This window comes from Malania oleifera, chromosome 1 (genome assembly GCF_029873635.1).
Source record: "Malania oleifera isolate guangnan ecotype guangnan chromosome 1, ASM2987363v1, whole genome shotgun sequence".
Lineage (NCBI taxonomy): Eukaryota > Viridiplantae > Streptophyta > Magnoliopsida > Santalales > Ximeniaceae > Malania > Malania oleifera.
In genome coordinates this window covers 9,534,005-9,547,013 of record NC_080417.1, presented here as the reverse complement: position 1 = coordinate 9,547,013, position 13,009 = coordinate 9,534,005, and the positions used below count along the sequence as shown (strand labels likewise).

The 13,009-nt window shown below is 34.6% G+C and overlaps 1 protein-coding gene across 1 annotated transcript; it reads left to right on the top strand.

The window, feature by feature from the left end:
* The first annotated feature begins 3,942 nt into the window (after window positions 1-3,942).
* On the top strand, window positions 3,943-4,518 carry LOC131147710 (agamous-like MADS-box protein AGL29). The gene has a single exon (XM_058097272.1). It carries the CDS (start codon window positions 3,943-3,945, stop codon window positions 4,516-4,518), a length of 576 nt encoding a protein of 191 aa, XP_057953255.1.
* The last annotated feature ends 8,491 nt before the right edge of the window (window positions 4,519-13,009 follow it).

Here is a 13,009-nt window from a genome sequence, read left to right as displayed (position 1 = left end):
GAGTGACAAACAACAAGAAATCGTAGAGAGAAGGGATGGGGGCGCAGTTTAGAGAGAGAGAGAGAGAGAGAGAGAAATATATGATTTCTTAATGAAGAAGTAACTTAAAAATCTATTTATATGTCGTTAACTCGGCCAACTTCGTTGACGAAATGAAGCCTTTGTCAACAAGTTGCAAAAGGACATTCGTTGAAGAAAGAAAGGGTTCGCCGATGAACCTTAAGCCTAAAATTTCCCGTCGTTCGGGATTCCTTCGTTGAAGACACTTGAACTTCATCGACGAGACACAGAAAGCCACTCTTCAACGAAAACAGGGGATTCGTCGACGAGTCCTACTGCTTGCCCTTTTAAAATTTTCCTTCATTCTTTTCTTATTTAATTTTATTTATTTTCTGGATTCGGGTTTCTACAAGTTATCTACACCATGTTTGATCAAATTTTCTTACAAATAATTTTAAAATCGTTGGAGTGATTTCCCCATGTCATTCGTAAGTGGTAGCATTCTCATTTGAAATCATACACACTCTTGTCAACCTAAGTTATGAAAATTGATTTGTTACCAATGAATGATATTATGGTTAATGTAACCATTTTACAATGTCATTGTAGTGACCCAATATTAACAAGTAAATAACTTGGTAAAGAGATTTTATCAAATGTATTCCCCAAGGTGATTTAGGTAGCTTTCAATGGATTATATGACCGATGCTCTATGATTTTTGTTGGTTCTAAAATTCATACTTTGAGATGGGAGATATAATTAGGTCGTCGTCAATGATAATCTAATATGACCTTGCATTTACTTAACCTCCAAATATAGTAAGCGAACTTTGTTACATGACATCTAAAATATTTCATTACAGCTCATCTATCCATATATATTTCATGCAAATTAAGATTTCTTCTAACACGCAAAAAAGTTGACTTAGCTAGCATCTAGGGTGTCAAGATGCAAATTTGCGATATGGGCTTTATTAAACAATATTTGAATTTTTTTATTGGCTGAAAGAAGACAATATTTTGGTTGCTTTGGTCTATTTGTGTTGTTACTATGGACCATGTCAAAACGTACAAGGTAGTGGCAAGTAAAGTATAATTAGGTTGTATTGGAGCTAAGACTTAATGGAATGCATTGCTATGAAGAATAATAATCATTTTTAAATAGATTTTATTAATCAATATTTGATAATATTTTTTGGGAAAATTAGAATATACTTTCAATAATGTGACATTACTTGTTTTGCTGTCATGGACTGAATTGAAAGTTGAAGCGAATAATTGGTGGCCAAAACGATGGTTGTACCATATTGGATATCAATACTCTAAATACTACATTGGTATAGGTCAAAGACTTCAAAAATATGTTCTGCACTAAATTAACATGAACTAATCTGTCTAAATGTGCTCATCACACGTCCCATACCTATATGTGTATGTCCATGGCTTGAACTCTATGCCTCCAAATGTAGAGCAGAAATGGTTCATGCTAACCTAAAGAAGAAACTTCAATCAAATGTGATTCTCACACTGGTTACTAAATGGACAGAGCATAGGTTTTAGTGAAAAACTTGAGTATGTGGTTGTTTGGCACCTTGTGTACAAGGTGTGACTCTTTACCAATTCGCAAGCGAGATCTCTCCTTTTTTTCTTGACCATAATCAAATTATTATACTATTGTTTTTCACATGCACATTTCAACATGTCCATGCACATATGTGTATTTAAGCCTCATTTCTTTTTTTGTGGCAAACTCTTGATTGATGGTATTTTATTTCCTATCTTTTGAGAAAGAGATTATGACTTATTTGATTGATATATATTGGGTGTTCTTTTACGAAATTGATTATCAGCATAACACAAAAATGAGATGAGGAAGGATGAAAAAACTTCCATTTGGTGATAAAAGTTTTACAAGAAAATGCCACAGTATTAATAGATAAAGTTGCACTTTTAAAACGAGTTAAGATTGAATTTTTTTTTAATCTTAACTCCATTTTGAATGCTATAATGCATTTCAAAATTGTAAAATAATTAATCTTAGGTGTACTACCATGCCGTGTCGCATACATAGTGGCGAACATGTCATGTACTATGATGTTAATAAAGTCAATTTATAAAGTGGAAAGTAGACTAGTAGCATTAAATAACTTGCGAAATATACAATGAGTTTAAAGCACCCTGATTTTAGTATTAAATAACAGATGTAAACAGTGTTGCATTATGCATTAGTTTTGACATTGAACTATGTATAAACATTTTAAAACTAAATTCAATATTTCTAGTAATAGTAATGTAAGTATATATTCATTCGTGCTCCATTTAGTAGAGCCTCAACAATAGCAATATGAAGGTTGGAATTTAAGCTAACATTATTTTTCTAATCACCAAATTAAAATTTCCTAATACTTAGGTTGCCCTTCATATTGGTAGCATCCATCATATATTGAGGTTGATAAACTATATGAAAAACAATTAAAAGAAATTAAGTTTAGTGTAGTGAAAAAAAAAATGAAAATGAGAATTATTTATATAAGACGAACATACTCGTGGGAAGTCACTACGTTTTTTCTTGAGGGGGGAGGGTGAGATTCTTTTAGTTTATATTGATAATGCCCACTACGCTTTTGAATTATTAAACTGAGATTTAGACATGATCGATAGAGAATTAGTGTAAGCCCTTTAAAACTAATATAGACCTCTAGCTTGGCTAAATACAAAAATTTCTCTTAAATAAACTTGTAGTCAAGAAGGTCAAAATTGAAATAGAAGCATCCTCTCCAAAAGTGGATGAGGTTGTTTATATCCAGTTCATCCTAGATTTCCTATAGAGCATGGTGTGTTATGCAAAGATGTTATGCTCAGAAGTTTTACTTTTATCAAGTGCAAAAGATTTTCCAGCATGATACTCTGTGTTTTATAGTTGATGAATTGATATAGACTAAAAATATAGCTAAAAAAGTAAGTTATTTATGTTTATCTCCATTATTGGTTTTTAAAGGAGTGTATTAATTTATTTTATTCCTTTGTTATTTTGAATTATTTATGTTTATTTTGATTATTGGTTTTTAAAGGAATTTATTAATTTGTTCTATTCTTTTTTATTTTCTTTTGGTTGCTTAGAATAATAGTTTCAATCGTAACCCTTGGTTTCAAACTACAATTAAATCGTAACCCTTGGTTTTAAACTACAACCTGTATCTACTCCTCCATAGAAGGAAAGTTTTTGAAAAAGGGAAGTCATTTATTGTTTTGAGAAAAAAAAAAAAAGGTTTTGGCCATTTTGGGGCCTCGAAAACTATGTCTGGGCACTTCTTGATTGAGACATCAACTTGCCTCTCATTTCAACAATTGACATCAATGATATTTCTGATTGTTTAGGTTGCTTGTCAAATATTTGAAAATCTTTACATAATAAATGCGGCAAGAAATGATTATTTATTTTCTCTGGGTTATTAAAATCTTACCTATTATGACTTAAATTAAGTATTTGTATTCGTTAAGGATTTCCTCTCGTCTATGTGCTCATACAAAAAGTATGGTGCATTAAAACATTATGTAAAACTATTTCCCATTAGACTTTGGACCCTTTAAGCTAATTTAAAGGAGTTAACATTAGCATGATTCACAATTTTCTAACTATGTTGCTTTATAAATTATAAGTGATGCCATACTAAACTACACTTTTAGCTCCTCTTTCCCATCCCAATTACTAACAATCAATTGGTCTAAATATGCCATGTAAGAAAGTAGTTAGCCATATGTTCAAACTTTGGACTCTAAGTTGACAATAGGTCTCTTAAGTTTCCTGAACTGGCAGCTTGCCATATGGAAAGTAATAATGACCAACCCAAGGAGGAGGCTTTATAAGGCCTTGATCTACCTCATATTTCTCAATCCAAGGAAATTTTTTTTTTCTTATTTTTCCTTTCTAGTAATTTTGCAATGGAAAGAAAGGTGAATTTAGGTCGTAGAAAGATCAAAATGAATATGATCCCAGAGGCTGATGCTCGACAAGTTGCCTTCTCAAGGCGACGATCTGGCCTCTTCAAAAAGGCAAGTGAGCTTTGTACTTTATGTGATGCAGAGGCTGCACTAATTGTCTTCTCCCCAAGTGGCAAAGCTTTCTCGTTTGGCCACCCTTTTGTTAATTCAGTGATAAAAAAGTTTCTCACTCAATACCCTATACCAAATGTTGGTGAGCAACAGAGTGCACAAGCTCAGTTTGAGTCCTCTGTGCGTAACCTAAACAAACAATATAATGATTTGCTTGACCAGTTGGCAGCTGAGAAGAAGCGAGGAGATATGCTAAAGCAGATGTTGAGGAATCAAAAGGCTTGTTGGTGGGAGGCACCAATTGATGAGCTCAGCTTGAACGAGTTGTTGACGTTTAAAGTGTTATTGGAAGAAGTTCAGAAGAATGTTGCTGAACAAGGTGTTGGGCACTTAATAAATGCTTCCCAAACATTTCTTTTGGGTAGAAAATCTGTTGAATCTAATGAGCATTCTGTCAAAGAGTGATGCATCTATTGTTCCATTGTTGTGATGGTGCATATTGTTGGTTTTGATTTTATTAGTGAGGGAGGTTTTGGATTGATTAGCTTTCCTTATAGTCCTTTTTTGGTCTATGATATGGTTTGTTATTTTTATTTTTATTTTTTTGTGTTGATGAGTCCATGATTATGAATAATGACATGGGTTTCTTACCATGTGATATGGTGAGCTATCTTTGTGTGTGTGTGTGTGTACGCTTGTATGTGTGGGATTCATCTCCATGCTCATGACTGTGGCCATTGACATGGACTTCTTAGAATCAGTTGTATTGTTTGGTGAATTATTGTATTGTAAGTTTTTATATGAAATAGTCTCTCTCTCTCTCTCTCTCTCTCTCTCTCTCTCTCTCACACACACACACACACACATACACACATAGAAACAAACACATATACTATTATATTTGATTAAGAAAAAAATGCAAAGTTAGTTTACTACAAACCAATTATTGATTTGGGAATTTGTTCAAGCTAGTTATGTAGTGGGTGCTTTTGTACCACAATTGCCAAAGATTGATCTTTAAGATCTACTTTTTAGACAAGCAAAATGTAAAGTATTTAAAAAAAAAAAAATTTGAATTAAGAAATTACAATTCATGCTTGATCATCAATTTATTGACCTACCATATTTCAAGATCAGCCTCTAAATATGCCATTTAAAAAACGCTTGAAAAAAAATGACAAATTTAAAAAGGTTTTAGAATCGTGTTCTAATTTTTATCATTAGGGTTAGGGTCATAGTTAGTGTTTCAACCTTCAAATAAAGAAAAAAATTGCATTTTTATTTTCAAACATACCCTATTTCTATTAAAAATTACTTAAATCAAATTGAGTGATTTTAGCTAAATTTATTTTAGATTCAACCATCCAATGTTTCAGTTTTTTTTCCAATTTTTTAAAAATATTTTTAAATTAGCAATAACATTGAAAAAATTTTAAATGGATAATTTAGAAATGACTATTTTCAGCTGGTTATTTAATAATTAAAATTTTCATTATATATGTCTCATTTGCATTATCTTATCTCTCTTCAAATTGTTCTTCTATTAGTTTTAACATCTTTTTCCTACCGCTAGGGGTGTACACGGTTCGGTTCGGTTCGGTTTTTTTCAAAACCGCCAACCGAACCGAACTCCTCGGTTTTCAAAATGATTGAACCGAAACCAAACCGTAGACCGTCGGTTTATGAACAAACCAAACCGTGAACTTTGCGGTTCGGTTCGGTTACTTTCGGTTTTACCGAATTTTGAACTATCCAAACAGCTATAACATTACTTGAGCGGGCCCAAGTTGTGCTGCATGAATAGGCCACAGCCCATTATATAACAATTGGGCCAAGGCTTTATTTGCAAAGCCGAAAACATGAGACGAGGTGAAAGTAGGATCCAAATAAAATATATAAGATGGGATACTTGTTTTCATCCCATTTCCAACCGATGTGGGACGCAGGGACGACTAGCATCTTGTGGTCTTCTCTCTGGTTTTCTGCATGAGAAGGTCGCTGCCCACTGGGAAAGGCTGCAGGCTAGATTGTTCGGCGAGGCTATCTCGCCGGAGTTCATGGATTTGGAGTCGTCGAACATGTCGGCGGCAGATTTGAAGGCCCAAATGGCGTCAAGCTTGGAAAGAAAAATCTAGTGTTGAATGCTGATTACCCAGATCTGAGGATGCAAATAGCTTCGGGACTGGTTAGAGTCCATTCCAGATCAAAGATGGAGATTGACGATTCCGACTTTGGTGAAGAGGAAGATGGAGATTGACGATAGCATAAGCACTTGAAGATGAAGACGAAGAGACCACACTTTAACTGTTCCGACTTTGGTAGCCATGGTGGATTCGGAGGTGGTTTCTCGCCGGCGACTGGCGATCCAACAAGGCAACAAGCAGCATCTACAATTATTATTTATTAATTCGGTTTTCAGTTTTTTCGGTTCGGTTTTGGTCCAAAACCGAAACCGAAATCGAAACCGAAAAATTTTTATATTTCAAACCGAAACCGAAACCGCAAACCGAAAAACCGAACCGAAATGTGTTTCGGTTCGGTTTCGGTCCGGTTATCCGTTTTTTGGTAATTTTTGTACAGCCCTACCTACCGCCATTCGCTCTCTGTTCCTAAAGTCCTTTTTTTTTTTTTTTTTTGCTAATGGATTATTTCTATGTTGAAATTAAGAATCACTATTAATTTATTGTAGCAATTCACAATTAATATGTTGAATCTGTTATTATTTTGTTGGAAAAAATCATTGCAAGTAAATTAAGTTATTTGGACTAAATAATTTTCAACCATTGATTTTTTAAAATTTTTTCATATTTTTTCCTTTAAAAAAATAGATTAAATTTGCAAATTTAGTGATTAAATTATAACTATTTGTCCACCTGGTCCACACAGGACTAATCAAACCACACAGGTTACAAATCAAACACTTTGTTCATGGTAAATAGGTAAACAACCTCTTCATACCACTGTCAATGTTTACCTCCCAATATAAACGTTCATATAACGACATCTTCATACCACCATCAACGTTATATGACGGTTATACAAGGTACAATATAACGATCCCCTTATACCACCGCCAACGTTATACCATAATTCACATGAACCACAATACAAGTCAACAGCAACCAATCATTCAACACATCCACAATATACACAACATTTGTATCCATAATCAACCAGTATATTCAATTAGACAGATTTCATAATCAAACAATATTCGCAGTCTCAATGATTCATCATTCCATATTACTCACAATCATTTAATTATCAAAGATGGTTTCAACCACACAATTCTTCCCAATATAATATATCTATCTAAAAACAACATTTTCAATACCAATATGGTTTAGAAAAATTATACTTGGATATGTAGAAATTTATACCTGAAATTAGTCGTTTAAAATTATTAAAAAGCTATTATAAAATATTTCCTCTTATCTGCTCCTTGGAATTTAGCCTAATATTAACAAAACGAGACCCTGCGTTCCAAAAATCTCAACTTCCTCAAATCTCAGAAAAACACTCATATAATACTTCATAGGCTCCAAATAACAATATTTGTTAAGAAAATTCCAAAATAACACACTTACCCTGGTTTTGGGAAGTTTCACAAACTTCTCAAATCGAAGATCGCTCTGTCTATATTGCAAAGAATCTTCTCAAGAGTCTTGTGGTAATTTTCGATCGCCAAACCGAGCCAAATTCGGCCCGAAATCGAAGAGAGAAGGTAGTAGGGCCGAAATTCTAGAGAGAGAGAGGATACATGCGGAAAAATTCACACTGAAATGAAAGAACTCGCTATTTATAGGCAGGGGTTCGTCGACGAGACACGTAGACTCGTCGACGAGTCCTAGTACACAATTCGGTGACGAAACAACAAACTCATTGATGAATTTACTCATATGAAAACCCCTTTCGGTAATTCCTCATTGACGAGACATGTGCCCTCGTCGACGAGCCAAGACAGAATGCTCGTCGACGAGACCAGTTGATTCATCAACAATTGCTCATTGTCACCTTTTAGAAATTTCTTTTTCCTTCCCTTATATTCTTCTTATTATTCTAAATAGTTTAAAATTTTTCCATGTCGTTACATTACATTCTCCCCTCCTTAAAAGAATTTCGTCCTCGAAATTCGTTAATCACCCATTTCCACAATCAAAAAGTTAACTACACACATTCATAAATTTCAACCAATCCAAACATGTACAATACCAAATCATGCATAGCTAAACAAAATTAACATTCATATTAACATAAATATATACTTGGTCTTTAGTGTTGCCCTCCTCAGGTGTACCCAAAATATAGACACGCGCTGGGGCATCGCTGCCGCGAGGCACTGGGTTGTTCCTCTGGTTCTAGTTCGAAGCTGGTGCATTATTCGGTGATTCTCGGCATTGTTAAGCTATGTGACCTTGTTTGCCGCATCCATAGCATATGACACTCCTACTTCGGCATTCTCCCCAGTGCCGCTGATTACATCTAGGGCAATTGGAATGTGACGAATCACCTTGTTGTCCCTGATCATTTCTTTCCGACGCCTAGCTCGCTGCACCTTTGTCTCCCCTCCATGACCCTTGTCTGACATTCGTTTGGGAACATGGAGACGCAGGCATTTTCTTTCGTTCTGATGCCTCTATACCCCTCTGTAGAATCAACTTTGCCACAGTAGCTTTCTCCACCAGCTCCGTGAAATCCTGCATCTACAAGCATGCCATATGCTCATGAATCCTATAATTCAGGCCCCTTTCAAACCACCTCACCTTCTGATATTCATCTGGAACCATAGAAGGTGCAAAACGAGATAGTTCTAGAAATTTAGCAGCATACTGCTGAATAGTGAGGCGTCCCTGAGTCAAGCTAAAAAATTCCTCCGCCTTTGCATTTCTAGAGGTGGTGGGAAAATATTAATCGTAGAAGACCTGCTTGAAGTAACCCAAGGTCATCGCTATAGGTACTGCTCACTGTTCCTCCAACAGCTTCATTGCATGCCACCACCGTTCAGCTTCTCTAGCCAGTTTGAAAGTGGCGAAAAGAACCTTCTGCTCCTCAGTGCAGTTCAATACTGCCAGTATCTTTTCCATTTCTTGCATCCATATCTCAGCCTTAATTGGATCAATACCACACTCAAAAGACAAGGGTTTCAGGCGAGTAAATTGGTTAATGGTGCAACCCTGGTGCATTGGTGGATAGCTTGTTCCCCTGAAATCCCTCCTCATTTCTTCCCTAACCTAACAAGCTATTCCTCGTAACAGTCAAAAGGTGTCAATCTCATCCCCGCTGGAAGCTCCCATTTCGCTTTCTCCTCTTTCATCCATGTCTTTTCCCCTTAGATCCATCCCTGAATATAAATGTACAACAGAGGTAATTTAGAATCTCCACATCTTTATATATTTGACATAATCACAAAACATGAAACCAAATTAATATTCATATCCTCAATTAAAAATCCAACATCCATTTATCCACAATCATCTTAACTTTTAAATTCAAATTCCAAATTTCAGTCTCATAACTCAGAAACATCATCGTCGATGGATTTACCATGGTTTTCTGAAACCGTCGAATGATTTAGAAAATCACAGAAGTCCGTCAAGAGATTTTTGCCTCCAAGCTAAGAAACAAACTTTACTCTTGTCAACACCCTAGTCTACCCATTCATATCTTCATTCAACTCAAACCTATACTCTGGTATTAATCCTCCTAAAGTCCGTAGGACCGTTATGCTTTGATACCAACTGTAATGCCCCGGACCCGCCATGTGGGGCTCAGAGTGTTATGAGACTGACATGTGTCTTTAATACCATTCACGCTGCAGAAAATAATAAAATAACCTTGAACATAAAATACCAGAGTTCTATATTTATACATCAACAAACTCATATCATACAACCATATTCTCCATATTACAAAACTTGGATGAAATATATTAAACATAAAAACTAAAAACATAAATGTTCTGGTACCACTCACAAAACTACCCAACCCTAGAGCTATCTAAGCTCGATCACTTGGATAACCTGAAAAGATTTAACCAACAACGGGGTGAGACACCTCTCAGTAAGGAAGAAATAGTTTATAACAGTGTGTGGTTGAAGTTTTTAATATATAATTAAAATATCCATCCAAATGTGCTCACGATCCACAAGCATCCAAAATATCATATTCATAATCACAACATGATCAACGTTTTTGTCATCTAATCACATGCCCACAATCATAAATATTTTACTGATAATTCCCGAGAATAAGGAAGTCTACCCGCCCATACAAGTAGATTTCCTCTACTATAGTGCTAACACTAGGGCACTCACATTTCTCAGTAAGCCCTCGGGTTATGTATACAAGTAAAGTCACCGAGAATAGGGAAGGTCACCCGCCCATACAAGTGGCTTCCCTCTACTCTGGTATCCACATATAATTACCATAATACTCACCTTCCTCATCAAGCCCTCTCATGGAGTAATCTACTTTATCATAAATACTTAATTAATTAAAGTCACACATAGCCAACCATATTCGTTTCACAGAACTCCACACATATACGCACATCACAATCAATCCACACAGGATAATCATACAGTCTTTAATCATACCCACACAAGGTCTAGATCCACATATCATGTAATCGTCCATACAGGACTCTAACACACACATTATACATGTTCACACAGGACTGATCCACACAGGACTAACCAATCACACAGATTACACGGTCCACACAGGACAAACCAATCACACAACATATATGTCCACACAAGACTAACCAAGCCATAGCATATATGTCCACATAGGACTGGTCCACACAGGACTAATCAAACCACACAAGTTACAAATCAAATACTCCATTCATGGTAAATAGGTAAACAACCTCCTTATACCACTGCCAACGTTATATGACGGTTATACCAGGTATGATATAACAACCTCCTCATACCACTACCAACGTTATATCTTAATTTACATGAACCACAACACAAGTCAACAACAACCAATCATTCAACACATCCATAGTATACACAATATTTGTATCCACAATCAACTAGTATATTCAACCAAGCAGATTTCATAGTCAAACAATATTCGTAGTCTCAATAATTCATCATTCCATATTACTCACAATCATTTAATTATCAAAAATGGTCTCAACCATAAGATTCTTCCCAATATAATATATCTATCTAAAAGCAACATTTTCAATACCAGCATGGTTTAGAAAAATTATACTTGGATATGTAGAAATTTATACCCGAAATTAGTCATTTAAAGTTATTAAAAAGTTCTTATAAAATATTTCCCCTTACCCGCTCCTCAGAATTTGGCCTAATATTAGCAAAATGAGACCCTGCATTCCAAAAATCTCAACCTCCTCAAATCTTAGAAAAATGCTCATATGATACTTCCTAGGCTTCAAATAACAATATTTGCTAAGAAAATTCCAAAATAACACACTTACCCTGGTTTTGGGATGTTTCCCAAACTTCTCAAATCGAAGATCCGCTCTGCCTATATTGTAGAGAATCTTCCTAGGAGTCTCGTGGTAGCTTCCGATTGTTGAACCGAACTAAATCTGACTCGGAATAGAAGAGAGAAGGTAGTAGGACCAAAATTCTAGAGAGAGGGAGGATACATGCGAAAAAATTCATGCTGAAATGAAAGAACTCCCTATTTATAGATAGGGGTTCGTCGACGAGACACGTGGACTCGTTGACGAGTCCTAGTACACAGTTCGGCGATGAACAACAAACTCGTTGATGAATTTTAGTCATGTGAAAACCCCTTTCGATAATTCCTCATTGACGAGACATGTGCCCTAATTGACGAGCCAAGACAGAATGCTCGTCGACGAGACCAATTGGTTCGTCCATGATTGTTCACTGTCACCTTTTAGAAATTTCTTTTTCCTTCCCTTCTATTCTTCTTATTATTTTAAATAGTTTAAAATTTTTCCGAGTTGTTACATACTTAATATGAATAATACTGAAAAATTATACTATACCATAATCATTGATTTATTGAATCGCATTTATCTTATGTAAGATTTTAAATTTTTATAATTTTTCAAAAATTACATGTTTTTGCACTTTTTTCTTATAAATTTTTTATTTTATGCTTTAAAATATTCTTAAATTAAATTATTCAAAATATAAATAGACTGAGGAGAGATGTTTCCCTTAATTCCCTCTTATTTGCCTAAAATATATTTTTTCTAACTCATTATTTATAATATATACAAGGGTCCGAGCATGACATCATTAATAGGTCAAAGCCTCTTTATTGATGATCAAACATGTAGAAAAGATAAGTGTAAGTGTAAATAATATCAAGTTCAGAGGTAAGCACATCTTAGAAAAGTTTCAGCAATGTGCCAATGTTGAAAAACCTTAAGCTAGTTTTGTTGAGAAGGGTATTTATGTTCTAGTTTTTTAAAAATTTTGTTGGGAATTATCATTAGAACTATCAAAAATTTATGTTTATGTTTGTTTTATCACGTTTTAATAGATACAATCAAAATTACAACTACTGTCACAATTCTTTATACCAATATTAGTCGTAGTTAGAGGATTACAAAATAAAAACAACAATACTATTGAATTAATGATAAAGTAGATGGTATAATTTTTTTTAATATATGTTTAGATAAACAGTTTGGTTGAACCTAAATTATATAGAAAAGTAGTTTATAAAAAACCTTCAAGTTACATATATTTTATTTGAAAAGTGAAACATGGAATAAAAACATGTGTTTGGTAGCGTTTATCTTATAGATTAAGACGTCATAATACGAAATGGTCATGTGGTCACGACTCTGTTAGGCCAATATTGCATTTTTAGTCGGACAAATCAGTACTATGTAATATATATGTTGTGTGTTGAAACGTTTCTAATATTTGGTAGGGCTTATCTTATAGATTAAGATGTCATAATACGAAATGGTCATGTGGTCACGACTCTG